The sequence below is a fragment of the Mobula hypostoma genome, chromosome 5, assembly GCF_963921235.1.
Source record: "Mobula hypostoma chromosome 5, sMobHyp1.1, whole genome shotgun sequence".
Taxonomy (NCBI): Eukaryota; Metazoa; Chordata; class Chondrichthyes; order Myliobatiformes; family Myliobatidae; genus Mobula; species Mobula hypostoma.
In genome coordinates, this window is record NC_086101.1 from 196,050,379 (window position 1) to 196,063,719 (window position 13,341).

The window sequence follows — 13,341 nt, forward strand, 5'->3', positions numbered from 1 at the left end:
CGAGTACAGACCTAGAGCCAACAAATGTTCCTCGTATGATAACCCTTTCATTCCTGGAATCATCCTTGTGAACCTCCCCTGGACCTTCTCCAACGCCAGCATATCTTTTCTAAAATGAGGGGCCCAAAACTGTTCACAATACTCAAGGTGAGGCTTCACCAGTGCCTTATAGCGCCTCAGCATCACATCCCTGCTCTTGTATTCTAGACCTGCTGAAATGAATGCTAACATTGCATTAGCCTTCCTCACCATCGACTCAACCTGTAAGTTACGCTTCAGGGTGTTCTGCAAAAGGACTCCCAAGTCCCTCTGCATCTCAGATTCCTGGATTTTCTCCCCGTTTAGAAAATAGTCCGCACATTTATTTCTACTACCAAAGTGCATGACCATGCCTTTTCCAACGTTGTAATTCATTTGCCACTTTCTTGTCCATTCTCCTAATCTGCCCGCCCTTTTGCATCCTACCTGTTTCCTCAACACTACCAGCCCCTCCACCAATCTTCGTATCATCTGCAAAATTAGCAACAAAGCCATCTATTCGATCATCTAAATCATTTATATACAGCATAAGAAGAAGTGGTCCCAACACCAACCCTTGCGGAATCACTAGTCACTGGCAGCCAACCAAGAAAGGATCCTTTTATCCCCAATCACTGCCTTCTACCAATCAGCCAATGCTCTAACCATCTTAGTAATTTTCCTGTAATACCATGGGTTCTTAACTTGTTAAGCAGCCTCATGTGTGGCACCTTGTTAAAGGTCTTCTGAAAGTCCAAATATACAACATCCACTGCATCCCCTTTATCTATTCTACTTGTAATCTGCTCAAAGAATTTCAACGAGTTCGTCAGGCAGGATTTACCCTGAAGGAAACCATGCTGACTTTGCACTATCTTGTCATGTGTCACCAACACCTCATCCTTAACAATTGACTCTAACATCTTCCCAACCACTGAGGTCAGGCTAACTGGTCTATAATTTCCTTTCTGCTGCCTTCCTGCAATTTTCCAGTCTTCTGGCACCATGCCAGAGTCCAATGATTTTTGAAAGATCATTTCTAGTAACACCACAATCTCTAATGCTACCTCTTTCAGAACCCTAGGGTGCAGCTCCTCTGGTCCGGGTGCCTTATGTACTTCTGGTCTTTCAGCTTTTTGAGCACCTTCTCTCTCATAACAGTAACTGCACCCACTTCTCTTCCTTATAATCACATATAACCATATAACAATTACAGTACGGAAACAGGCCATCTCGGCCCTTCTAGTCCATACTGAACTACTCTCACCTAGTCCCACCGACCTGCACTTGAACCATAACCCTCCATTCCTTTCCTGTCCATATATCTATCCAATTTAACTTTAAACGACAACATCGAACCTGCCTCAACCACTTCTGCTGGAAGCTCGTTCCACACAGCTACCACTCTCTGAGTAAAGAAGTTCCCCCTCATGTTACCCCTAAACTTTTGCCCTTTAACTCTCAATTCATGTCCTCTTGTTTGAATCTCCCCCACTCTCAATGGAAAAAGCCTATCCACGTCAACTCTATCAATCCCTCTCATAATTTTAAACACCTCTATCAAGTCCCCCCTCAACCTTCTACGCTCCAAAGAATAAAGACCCAACTTGTTCAACCTTTCTCTGTAACTTAGGAGATGAAACCCAGGCAACATTTTAGTAAACCTCCTCTGTACTCTCTCAATTTTATTGACATCTTCCCTATAATTTGGTGACCAGAACTGTACAGAATACAGTTCCTTCACACACTACAACATCAAGAATACTGCTAGTGTCTTCCACAGTGAATACTGACGCAAAATACTCATTTAATTCATCAGCCATCTACTTGTCTCCCAATATTATTTCTCCTGCCTCATTTTCTAGTGATCCTATATCCACTCTCATTTCTCTTTTATTTTTAACATACTTGAAAAAACTTTTACTATCCACTTTGATATTATTTGCCAGCTTGTTTTCACATTTCTTTTCCCTTCTAATTATCCTCTCTTATCAGATTCCTTCTCCAGCCCTTTATCTATTACCTCCCAGCTTCTTACTTCATACCCCCTCCCTCAATCACCTGGTCTCAACTATCACCAGCCAACTTGTTCTCCTCCCCCTCCCTCCCACCTCCTTATTATGGCATCTTCCCCTCCTCCTTTCCAGTCCTGAAGAAACGTCTTGGCCTGTAACATCAACTGGTTACTGTAATCATTTCTACAGATGTTGCCTGTCCTGCTGAGTTCCTCCAGCATTTTGTGTGTTTTACTCACTCCCCACCCATACCGTGTAGAATGACCAGAGACTGCATTGCATCACCTTGCACCACGCTGTGTCGCAAACGCTGCTGCAATGTGTGGTGCTTGTCTCTCAAAGGCACCCGAACATCTTCTGCGTCAGGAAAGGCCCTGAGCACAATTTCAGCCACCTACAAAATAAGAAGTCGACTCAGGGCAGGTGATGGATAACACGAGGGGCTTCTTCCCATACAAAATATTACAGTGATCATAACTTTCATTCTCCCTCAACCACAATACTAACAATCCATTTTAAGTCCCTCTCTCTTACTCTTCTTGCCCTGGTGACGGCATCTCCGCCCTGTTATTCCCTCTCCCTCCCTTGTCTTCCAATGTATTGCCTAAGCCCTGGCCGCTCCTCCCTGCAGGGGTGACAGTCACTGTTCCTTTCTTATGGAACAGTGACCTGGGTTCAATTCCTGCACAGGCTGTGAGGCGTTTGTACGTTCGCCCCGTCATCGCGTGGCTTTCCTCCCGGTGCTCCGGTTGCCTCCCACGTTCCAGTCATACGGGTTACAGTTAGTGAGCTGTGGACATGGTTTGCTGGTGTGGAAGTGTGACGACACTTGTGGGCATCCCCGGACTGTGTTGGTCATTGATGCAAATGATGCGTTTCACTGCTTCAATGTACGTGTGACAGATAAAGTTACTCGTTACCTCTCTCTCCCTCTAGCTCTCCCCTGCACCCTTCCACCCAATATGTCTCCACATCTCTGTCAATCTGTGCTGCTTCACAAGATGCCCATCTCTCTGCCTCCCCCTCTCCCACCTCTGTGCTAGAGACCTGCAGTACACCATCACCCTACCTTCCTGATGGGAGGAAGTTCATTAATCAGGCTGAGCACGATATCCTGCACGAGCTCTTCCATGTTCATGAACCTGGCAAAGGGCAGCATTCGACAGGCCCACTCCAGGGATGCGAGGCAATGGTCAACCACAGCGGCATCGTACTCAGCTGCCAGCTCACTGTCCTGGGAACACAGCAATCATCGGTATCAGTCAGTAACCCTCCCTCCAGGCAGAGAGCTGCGGTCAAGCTGGTCAACGGCTGCATCAGAGCAGAGTGATGGGGACGGGCTGGGGCACAAAGAGGGCAGAGTAGTGGGGAGAGCTTGATTAGGGCAGAACACTGAGGGCAGTTCTGGGCTCAGCATGCAACCACAGACTTCACCAGCTCTGTTCCGAGGAGGAGGGAGTGGAACTCCCAGCAAAAATTGAATGTAACTGGTATAGCCATACTAGAACTTAGAGGAATAAAATGCAACCTCATTGATTCAGACAGTGCTTTTAGTCAATTCATTTTTTGATATTGATGATGTCTGCGAATCCACAAGCCCGCTGGAGGCGGAGGTCAAAGACGGCCTGTGCCGGGGTTAGAGGAATATGTATGTGTGTCGGAGGGAGAGGAGGAATGGCGCTTATTTTGGTGTTGCTGGCTGGACATACTTAACATATCCCCTACTAGTCGTGTACCTACCTAAAGTTCCCTTCAACATTGAAATCAAGTTCGCATGGACTACTTGTGCTGTCAGCTCATTCCACACTCTCACGACCCTCTGAGTGAAAAAGATTCCCCTCTTGTTCCTCTTAAACTTCTCACCTTTCACCCTTAAGTCATGACCTCTGGTTGTAGTCCTACCAAACCTCAGTGGAAAAAGCCTGTTTGCATTTACCCTATCTATACACCTCATAATTTTGGATAACTCTATCAAATCTCCTCTCAATCTTCAATGTTCTAAGGAATAAAGTCCTAACCTATTCAATCTTTCCTTATAACTCAGGTCCTCCAGACCCAGTAACATCCTTGTACATTTTCTCTGTGCTTTGTCAATCTTATTTACATCTTTCCTGTAGGTAGGTGACCAAAACTGCACACTATACTCCAAATCAGGCTTCACCAACGTCTTGTACAACTTCAACATAACATCACATCTTCTGTAATCAATAAATTGAGTTACGAAGCCCAATATGCCAAAAAGTTTCTTTACAACCCTATCTTCCTGTGATGCCTCTTTCAACAAATTAGGTACCTGTATTACCAGATCCCTTTTTCCTACCACACAGCTCAGTGGCCAAGTGGAAGACCTATCCTGATTGGTCCTATGAAAGTGCAAAACCTCGCATTTATCTGCAAAAGTTCAATCTGACATTTTTCCAGCTGATACAAATCCCTCTGCAAGCCATGGTAGTCTTCCTCACTGTCCACTACAGCTCAACCTCGGTGTCATCTGCAAATTTGCTAATCCAGTTAACCTCATTATCATCCGGGTCACTGACTGGGATGACAAGTTGTCTTATAGTACTTTTGCCACAAAACAACAAATTTCAGGACATAGGCCAGGAGATGTGAGGGGTAGGTTTTTTTTACGCAGGGAGTGGTGAGTACGTGAAATAGGCTGGTGGAGGCAGATATGAAAGGGACTTTTAAGAGACTCCTGGATACGTACATGGAACTTAGAAAATTAGAGGGCTATGGGTAACCCTAGTGATTTCTAAGGTAGGGACATGTTCGGCACAACTTTGTGGGCCGAAGGGCCTGTATTGTGCTGTAGGTTTTCTAGGTTTCTGCGCATTCCATCTGCCACTTTCTTGCCCGTTCTTCCAAACTGTCTAAATTCTGCTGCAATCGCTTTGCTTCCTGAGCATTACCTACTCCTCCACCAATATTCGTATCATCGTGAACTTTGCCACAAAGCCATGACCTCTATGTTAACCCACGACCTCTGGTTCTAGTCTCACCCAACCTCAGTGAAAAAGCCTGCTTGCATTTACCACATCTATACCTCTAATAATTTTGTATACCTCTATGAAATCTCCCCTCATTCTCCTATCCTCCAGGTAATAAAATCCTAACCAATTCAACCTTTATCTATAACCCAGTTACAAAATAACTGCGAATAAAAAAAGTGCTACAGCACACAAATATGAAAGTACCGAGACAGTACAATATGGATGCATATCATGCTGTACACTCAGACCCCACTTAACGCTGAGGACACGTTCCTTGGAGGTCGAGTCCTATTGAGACCAGTGCTATGCGGGGTCATTATAACATTACATAAATGGATATGTGTGCCTGATTAAAAAAATTAAACCTGAGATATATGATATATTATTTTATGTATACAGAGTAATTTGTGGAGTAACCTGTACATCAGTGGAGCAGCAACACATCACAGCAGAAGCACAGGGATGCAGGTGGTAGGCCCTCCTCTGACTTTGGCTTCTTCTTCAAGTAGGCGTCAAGATTTGACTGCCTTTTTTCAAGTTTCCTCTCATGAAGCAGTTCTCGGTAGCAGGAAATTATGTTGAGAACACCCCACTTTGCCTTATTGCTTTGCTCCCAGTCAGGGTCCTTGTTGATGAACTAGTCCATGATTTGTGTGGTTGTGGTGATGCTAGTGCTGAGGAATTTTGTGGTTAACTGGTCCTTTGCTAATGCATGTTTCTCTTCTGGAGAGATGAAATTATGAGGAGGAATTTAAGCCCATTTTTATCCACGTTGAAGACAAACTCGGGAGGATAATCGTCCTTTTCAATTATGGCCTTCAGTGTTGCAGGAAAATCCTGGGCTGCCTTGTTGTCTGTACTAATCGCTTCACCGGAAATATGTATGCTATGAAAGTTACTGTGCTGTTTAAATCTGTCAAACCAAACTCTGGCTGAGAATGTTACCGATGTACCTTCTTTTTCTTAAATATGATTGAAGATGCTTCTTGCCTTTTCCATTAATATCAGCTGGCTTCGGGGCATGTCATTGCGTTTGGTCATCCACCCATATATTTAGTCTATTTTCCATTTTTTCAAGCAAATGGCTCCTTGAACGATGATAACTTTTGAGACTGTTGTTTCAGAAGCTTTTATCTTGTCTGCATTCATAATAATTGTACTGATCATCAATGTAGCCAATTTCAAAGATGCACCAACATCAACCTGACGCCCACCAACTTCCAAACACTGTATCACTTGCGGCTTCACATCCACATCCATGCTAATGCTTTTCCTAGACATCTGAGATGTACTAGCCTAACTGGAAATTGCAAACATTATGGGTGAAAAAATGGAATAAATTGGCGAGGGAGCAAGAATGTTTACATATGCAGGGGAGGCAGAGTGTGAACTAATCCATGATTGTGTCAGGACACTGGAACAGGATCCAAACGCAGTCCCAGTACTGTGCACACAGTGATACGAATTCAATAACAAATCCCAAGGTGCAAACAAAGGCAGCATCAAAGTTCAGGCAGAGATCAAAACATCCAGAAAAGTCCATAAGACAGAATCGGGAAACAGGAAGAATCAATATTCAGACAGAGTACAGATACAAATGCTGGAAAAGCTCAGGAAAATTCATTGGCACAATCTGGCAACAAACAAGTGAAAACACAGGACTGAAACACACTGAGCAATAAACAGAGAGGCAGATGATAGGTGGAGCACAATGAGACCCAGGTGGCGGCAATACAGGTAATAATGAGAAACAGGTGAGAGACGGAGTACTCAGTAATACAGGGGCCGGAGTAGAGCAGGAGCGGGGACAGGAACACGTGGCAATACAAAACCACAGGCTGACAGCTAGGGGGAAAACACACAAAAAGACAGAGTTCAACTGGAGGTACTGACATATTGGCTGTGAGTGACTTAGAGTGTATGTCAAGTGTTTTCATTGGCTGATTGAACGTTCACTGTAATGGTGGCCGCCCTTGAGAAGTTTTTTGTCATTTTTTAAAATTTAAATAAAGAATTGAGTAACCACATTGTAATGAATATGCACTATGCAGGGTCTAAGTGTATCCCTAAATAAAATTAAAAGATGCCCAGGCTCTGACAGTTTTTTAAATTTCATTACTATAGGTGAGTCACCAGAGGACTAGAGGATAACTGATGTACCATTATTCTCGAAGGATTTCCTAGGTAATTTCTAAGGTAAGGACATGTTCAGCACAACATTGTAAGATGAAGGGCCTGTATTCTGCCGTAGGTTTTCTATGTTTCTAAGATATCAAGGACAAACCAGGGAACTGCAGGCTAGTGAACCAAGAATCACTGCTGGGAAAGCTACAGGAGGGAATTCTGAGGGACTGGATCTATCCGCATTTGGAAAGGCAAGAGGTGATAGGGATAGTCAGCATAGCTTTGTGCATGGGAAATTGTGTTTTGTAAATTTTGCCCTACTTTTCTGAAGAAGTAACCAAAAGGATTAACAAGGACAGGAGAGTAGAATTGTCTACATGTACAGTAGCAAGGCCTTGACAAGATCCCAGATGACAAGTGGCCATAACATTAGGACACATTGGGTCCAAAGTGAGCGAGCCAATAGGCTTGGTCGTAGGAGGTAGAGGTGATAGTAAAGGGCTGTTTATCAGACTGGAGGCCTGTACCACCGGGATCAGATAAGAATGCAGGTGGGATGATTAGTAAGTTTGTAGATGGCACTAAATGGTGCAGAACACGAGGAATTCTGCAGATGCTGGAAATTCAAGCAACACACACCAAAGTTGCTGGTGAACGCAGCAGACGAAGGGTCTCGGCCTGAAACGTCGACTGTAACTCTTCCTACAGATGCTGCCTGGCCTGCTGCGTTCACCAGCAACTTTGATGTGTGAAACAGTGCAGAAGGTTGTTTAAGGTTACAGCAGCATTTACATTAACTGAGGATAGTGGGCCAAGGAATGGCAAATGGCAATTAACTTGGACAAGTGTAAAGTGATTTTTTTTTTGCAGAAGTTAAAACAAGAAGGGGTCTGGGGAGTGTGGTCAAACAGACATTGGTATGTCATAGAGTCATAGAAAAGTACAGGATAAAAACAGGCCCTTCGGCCCATCTAGACTGTACCAAACCATTTTAGCTGCCTAGTCCCATTCATCTGCACCAGGACCATAGCCCTCCATACCCCTGCCATCCATATACCTATCCAAACTTCTCTTAAATGTTGAAATCGAGCTTGCATGCACCACTTGCTCTGGCAGCTTGTCCCACACGCTTTGAGCTTCTGAGTGAAGTAGTTTCCCATCATGTTCTCCTTAAACTTTTCACCTTTCACCCTTAACCCATGAGCTCTGGTTGTAATCCCACCCGAGATACAAGTACATTTTTCCCTGAAAGCAGCCGAGGCACTGGGTACAGGGTTGAGGCACACTTGGAGTATTGTGTGCAGTTCTGGTCAGTAGGCTACAGGAAGGATGTGATACAGCTGCAGCGGGTGCAGCTAGGATTGGGTTATAAGGAGAGATTGGATAGAATAGCTCTGTTTCCCTGGAATGAAAGTGGCTGGGAGGTGTCATGACAAGGACATAAAATTATGAGAAACACAGATCAGGAAGATAGATATAGTCTCTTTCCCACAGAAGGGTGTCTAAAAATATAAGGTAGAGGTTTAAAATGAGATGGAGGAGGTTTAAGAGGGATCTGAAACATAGAAAACCTACTGCACAATACAGGCCCTTCGGCCCACAAAGTTATGCCGAACATGTCCCTACCTTAGAACTACCTAGGCTTACCCATAGCCCTCTATTTCTCTAAGCTCCATGTAGCCATCCAGGAATCTCTCAGAAAGAATCTATCGTTTCCGCCTCCACCACCGTTGCCGGCAGCCCATTCCACGCACTCACCACTCTCTGCATAAAAAACTTACCCCTGGCATCTCCTCTGTACCTACTTCCAAGCACCTTAAAACTATGCCCTCTCATGTTAGCCATTTCAGCCCTGGGGAAAAGCCTCTGACTCTCCACATGATCAATGCCTCTCATCATCCTATACACCTCCATCAGGTCACCTCTGATCCTCTGTCGCTCCAAGGAGAAAAGGCTGAGTTCACTCAACCTATTCTCATAAGGTATGCTCTCCCATCCAGGCAACAGCCTTGTAAATCTCCTCTGCACCCTTTCTATAGTTTCCACGTCCTTCCTGTAGTGAGGCGACCAGAACTGAGCACAGTACTCCAGGTGGGGTCTGACCAGGGTCCTATATAGCTGCAACATTACCTCTTGGCTCTTAAACTCAATCCCACGATTGATGAAGGCTAATGCATAGTATGCCTTCTTAACCACGGAGTAAACCTGCGTAGCAGCTCTGGGTGTCCTATGGACTCGGACCCCAAGATCCCTCTGATCCTCCACACTGCCAAGAGTCTTTCTTTTCAAATCTTTTTATTGTTATATTATACAAAAGAAATAACACGAGTACATTGAAGTAACAACACTTACAATGTCTCAAAAAAAGACATTATCTTAAAGATTGAAAACAAAATTTGTGATAACAAAAAAAACCTACTAAGCAGAAAAAGTGAGAAAAAAATGAACCCATTAGGTGTTCAACCCTGTAGCCATGCGTCATACAAAAAGCTTCTAAAAATAAACATCAAACCGTCAGCAAGGAAAGAAAATATACCAAAAAATTTACAATTAGATCGTGGAAAAAATCTATCAATTAGCTCAAATGATAATAACGAGCAAATGAGCCCCATCTTTTCTCAAAATCAAATAAAGGTTCAAAGGTTCGACTTCTAATTTTCTCCAAACTAAGACATAGCATCACTTGAGAGAACCATTGTGACAAAGTGGGAGCTGATGTATCCTTCCACTTCAACAAAATGGCCCTCCTCGCTATCAATGTAACAAATGCAATAACATGTCGGTCAGACACAGAAATACCATGAATATCATGTCTTTTTGGTTATATTGGGTTGATAAGAGTGATCGGCCAATTTGGGTAGACCTGGAACTGAAAGTTGAAAAACAGTTTTATTTAACATTTCCACATCCCATTCCCATTCTGACATGTCTATCCACGGCCTCCTCTATTTAAAGATGAAGCCACACTCAGGTTGGAGGAACAACACCTTATATTCCGTCTGGGTAGCCTCCAACCTGATGGCATGAACATCGACTTCTCTAACTTCCGCTAAGGCCCCACCTCCCCCTCGTACCCCATCTGTTACTCATTTTTATGCACATATTCTTCCTCTCACTCTTTTCTCCCTCTGTCCCTCTGAATATACCTCTTGCCCATCCTCTGGGTCCCGCCCCCCTTGTCTTTCTTCCTGGACCTCCTGTCCCATGATCCTCTCATATCCCCTTTTGCCAATCACCTGTCCAGCTCTTGGCTCCATCCCTCCCCCTCCTGTCTTCTCCTATCATTTTGGATCTCCCCCTCCCCCTCCAACTTTCAAATCCCTTACTCACTCTTCCTTCAGTTAGTCCTGACGAAGGGTCTCGGCCTGAAACGTCGACTGCACCTCTTCCTACAGATGCTGCGTTCACCAGCAACTTTGATGTATGTTGCTTGAATTTCCAGCATCTGCAGAATTCCTGTTGTTTGAGTTTTATTTAACCTCGTTATTGAGAGCTGTTTTACCTACGCAATTAGCTAAAGTTGTTAATTTAAACCTATATCCTGTGATTAAGTATTCTTTACAAATTTGGCTCCAGTTCCGCAATTTTTTTAATCTTAAAAAATTTAAACTTTGTAGTTTAATTTATCGAAATTACTTTTTTAAGCCTTGAGTGACCCAATTTTTTTACTTTGGAAAAATAAAGGTATTAACTGCCAAGAGTCTTACCATTAATACTATATTCTGCCATCATATTTGACCTACCAGAATGAACCACCTCACACTTATCTGGGTTGAACTCCATCTGCCACTTCTCAGACCAGTTTTACATCCTATTAATATCCTGTTGTAACCTCTGACAGCCCTCCACACTATCCACAACACCCCCAACCTTTGTGTCATCAGCAAATTTACTCACCCATCCCTCCACTTCCTCATCCAGGTCATTTATAAAGATCACAAAGAGTAAGGGTCCCAGAACAGATCCCTGAGGCACACCACTGGTCACCGGCCTCCATGAAGAATATGACCCGTCTACAACCACCCTTTGCCTTCTGTGGGCAAGCCAGTTCTGGATCCACAAAGCAACGTCCCCTTGGATACCATGCCTCCTTACTTTCTCAATAAGCCTTGCACGGGGTACCTTTTGAAATGGCTTGCTAAAATCCATATACACTACATCTACTGCTCTTCCTTCATCAATGTGTTTAGTCACATCCTCAAAAAATTCAATCAGGCTCATAAGGCCTGCACATCTTATTCGAGTCCCTGTCAGTATCACAGTGTGCCTCCACACCAGCAATTTCAGCACACAACAGGCCCTGAGGTAAAGCAGTGTCCAAACAGAATGAACCCTGACAGTGGTGAGCAGCGAGTTCACGGCTTTAGCTCTGTGTGTGTGTGTGTGTGTGTGTGTGTGTGTGTGTGTGTGTGTGTGTGTGTGTGTGTGTGTGTATGAGTGAGTGATTGGACAAACATACCTGAGAGGATCTGGCATTGTCTCTGGCTGCCTGGAACTTGCGACACCTCTCGCTCAGCTGCTCGCGAACGTGGAACATCCAACACAATGCACAGAGGTCGCGGAAGGAGCCTGTTCAGGAAGACCTGATAGAATTCACATAGCCAAGCTCTTCCACCTTATCGTCTACCTGAACTGCACTTTCATCAGAAGTGGAACTGCTATTGCTTTCCTTGCTGCCACTGTCATAGTTACAGAGTGCTGCAGCAATAAAACAGGCCCTTCAGCCCATCTAGTCCCTGTCAAACTGTTATTCTGCCAGGTCCCATTGACTTGTACCTGGACCAGAGCCCATCCATACCCAACAAATCCAAATTTCTCTTAAATGTTGAAATCGAACTGCATCCACTTATTCTGCCTGCAGCTTGATTCAGTCGCACCAGCTTCTGAGTGCAGAGGTTCAAAGACAGATTTATACAACTCTGATAGCCACGACACCAAGAAAGAAAAGAACAGTAGCAGGGTCATCAACCCCCAAATCCCTCCTCCCCGAACAAAAATAATCAAAAATGGAACGGGCAAATCCCCCTCCCCCACACACATTTTACATTTCACCTTTCACCATAAACCTATGACCTCAAGCAAGCTAAAGCATCCTTCATCATTTTGTCTACCCGCATCACCACTTTCAGGGAGCTATGAACTTGCATCCCAGGGACCCTCTCTGTCATCAACACTTCTCATCTCCTTGCCATTACTGTATATGTACAGAAAACTCAAAATTCACACATGTTGGGATGAACTTTCACCCACCATCAACTCTTCCCAGCTACCCCTCAGCTCTCTGTCGCTCTATCAGCCAACCTTCTTTGATGTCTATGACTCCAACTGCTTTCATGCCATCAACAGGCTTATTAATCGTCTTTTTATTCCGGCATCTTCCCCCTTCCTTCTCGGTCCTGATGAAGGGTCTCAGCCTGAAATATGGACAGTTTATTCATTTCCATAGATGCTGCCTGACCTGCTGAGTTTCTCCAGCATTTTGTGTGTGTCGCGTTGTTGGTATCAGTTCACATACATCCTGATACGAGATTGATCCCTGTGGTACAGACTTCCCATCAGAGTAACCCTGCACTACTACTCTCCCCACTGTATCACCCAAACAATTTACGATCCGTAGAATCATAGAGAGCTGTAGCACAGAAACAGGCCCTTCGGCCCATCTACCCCATGCTGAACTATTAATCTGCCTAGTCCCATCATCCTGCACCTAGACCCCTCCTATCCATGTACCTATCCAAACTTCTCTTAAATGTTGAAATTGAACACACATGCATCACTTCCACTGGCAGCTTGTTACATATTCTCACTGTTATATAAGTCAAGAAGTCCCCCTCATGTTCTCCTTAAACAGTTCACCTTTCACCCTAAACCCAACCTCAGTGGAAAAAGCCTGCTTATATTTACCCTATCCATACACCTCCATTTTGAATACCCCTATCAAATCTCCTCTTGCTCTTCTACGTTCCATGCCACGACACTTCAGCACGCTAGGCAAGGGAGAAGGAGTTCAGTTCATACCATTGCTGCTTGAGTCTTCATGTGACAAGCTCCATTTTCCCTTTGCCCCAGGGTGAAATACCCCGTGACACACACAAAATGCTGGAGAAACTCAGCAGGCCAGGAAACGTATATTGAGAAGACTAAACAGTTGACTCTTCGGGCCGAGACCACAAGGCAAAGGAGCAGAGCTA

General features: G+C 44.4%; 1 protein-coding gene across 3 annotated transcripts in view; it reads right to left on the reverse strand.

Annotated features, from left to right (window-relative positions):
• cplane1 (ciliogenesis and planar polarity effector 1) overlaps window positions 1–13,341 on the reverse strand; it is a 328,946-nt gene that overhangs the window by 159,902 nt on the left and 155,703 nt on the right. For all 3 annotated transcript variants that reach the window (XM_063049649.1, XM_063049647.1, XM_063049648.1), the window contains exons 22-24: window positions 11,610–11,719; window positions 3,103–3,267; window positions 2,319–2,427 (exon numbers count right to left, since the gene is read on the reverse strand). In XM_063049649.1, coding sequence (XP_062905719.1) covers window positions 2,319–2,427; window positions 3,103–3,267; window positions 11,610–11,719 — 384 coding nt within the window. The remainder of the gene's footprint in view (window positions 1–2,318; window positions 2,428–3,102; window positions 3,268–11,609; window positions 11,720–13,341) is intronic.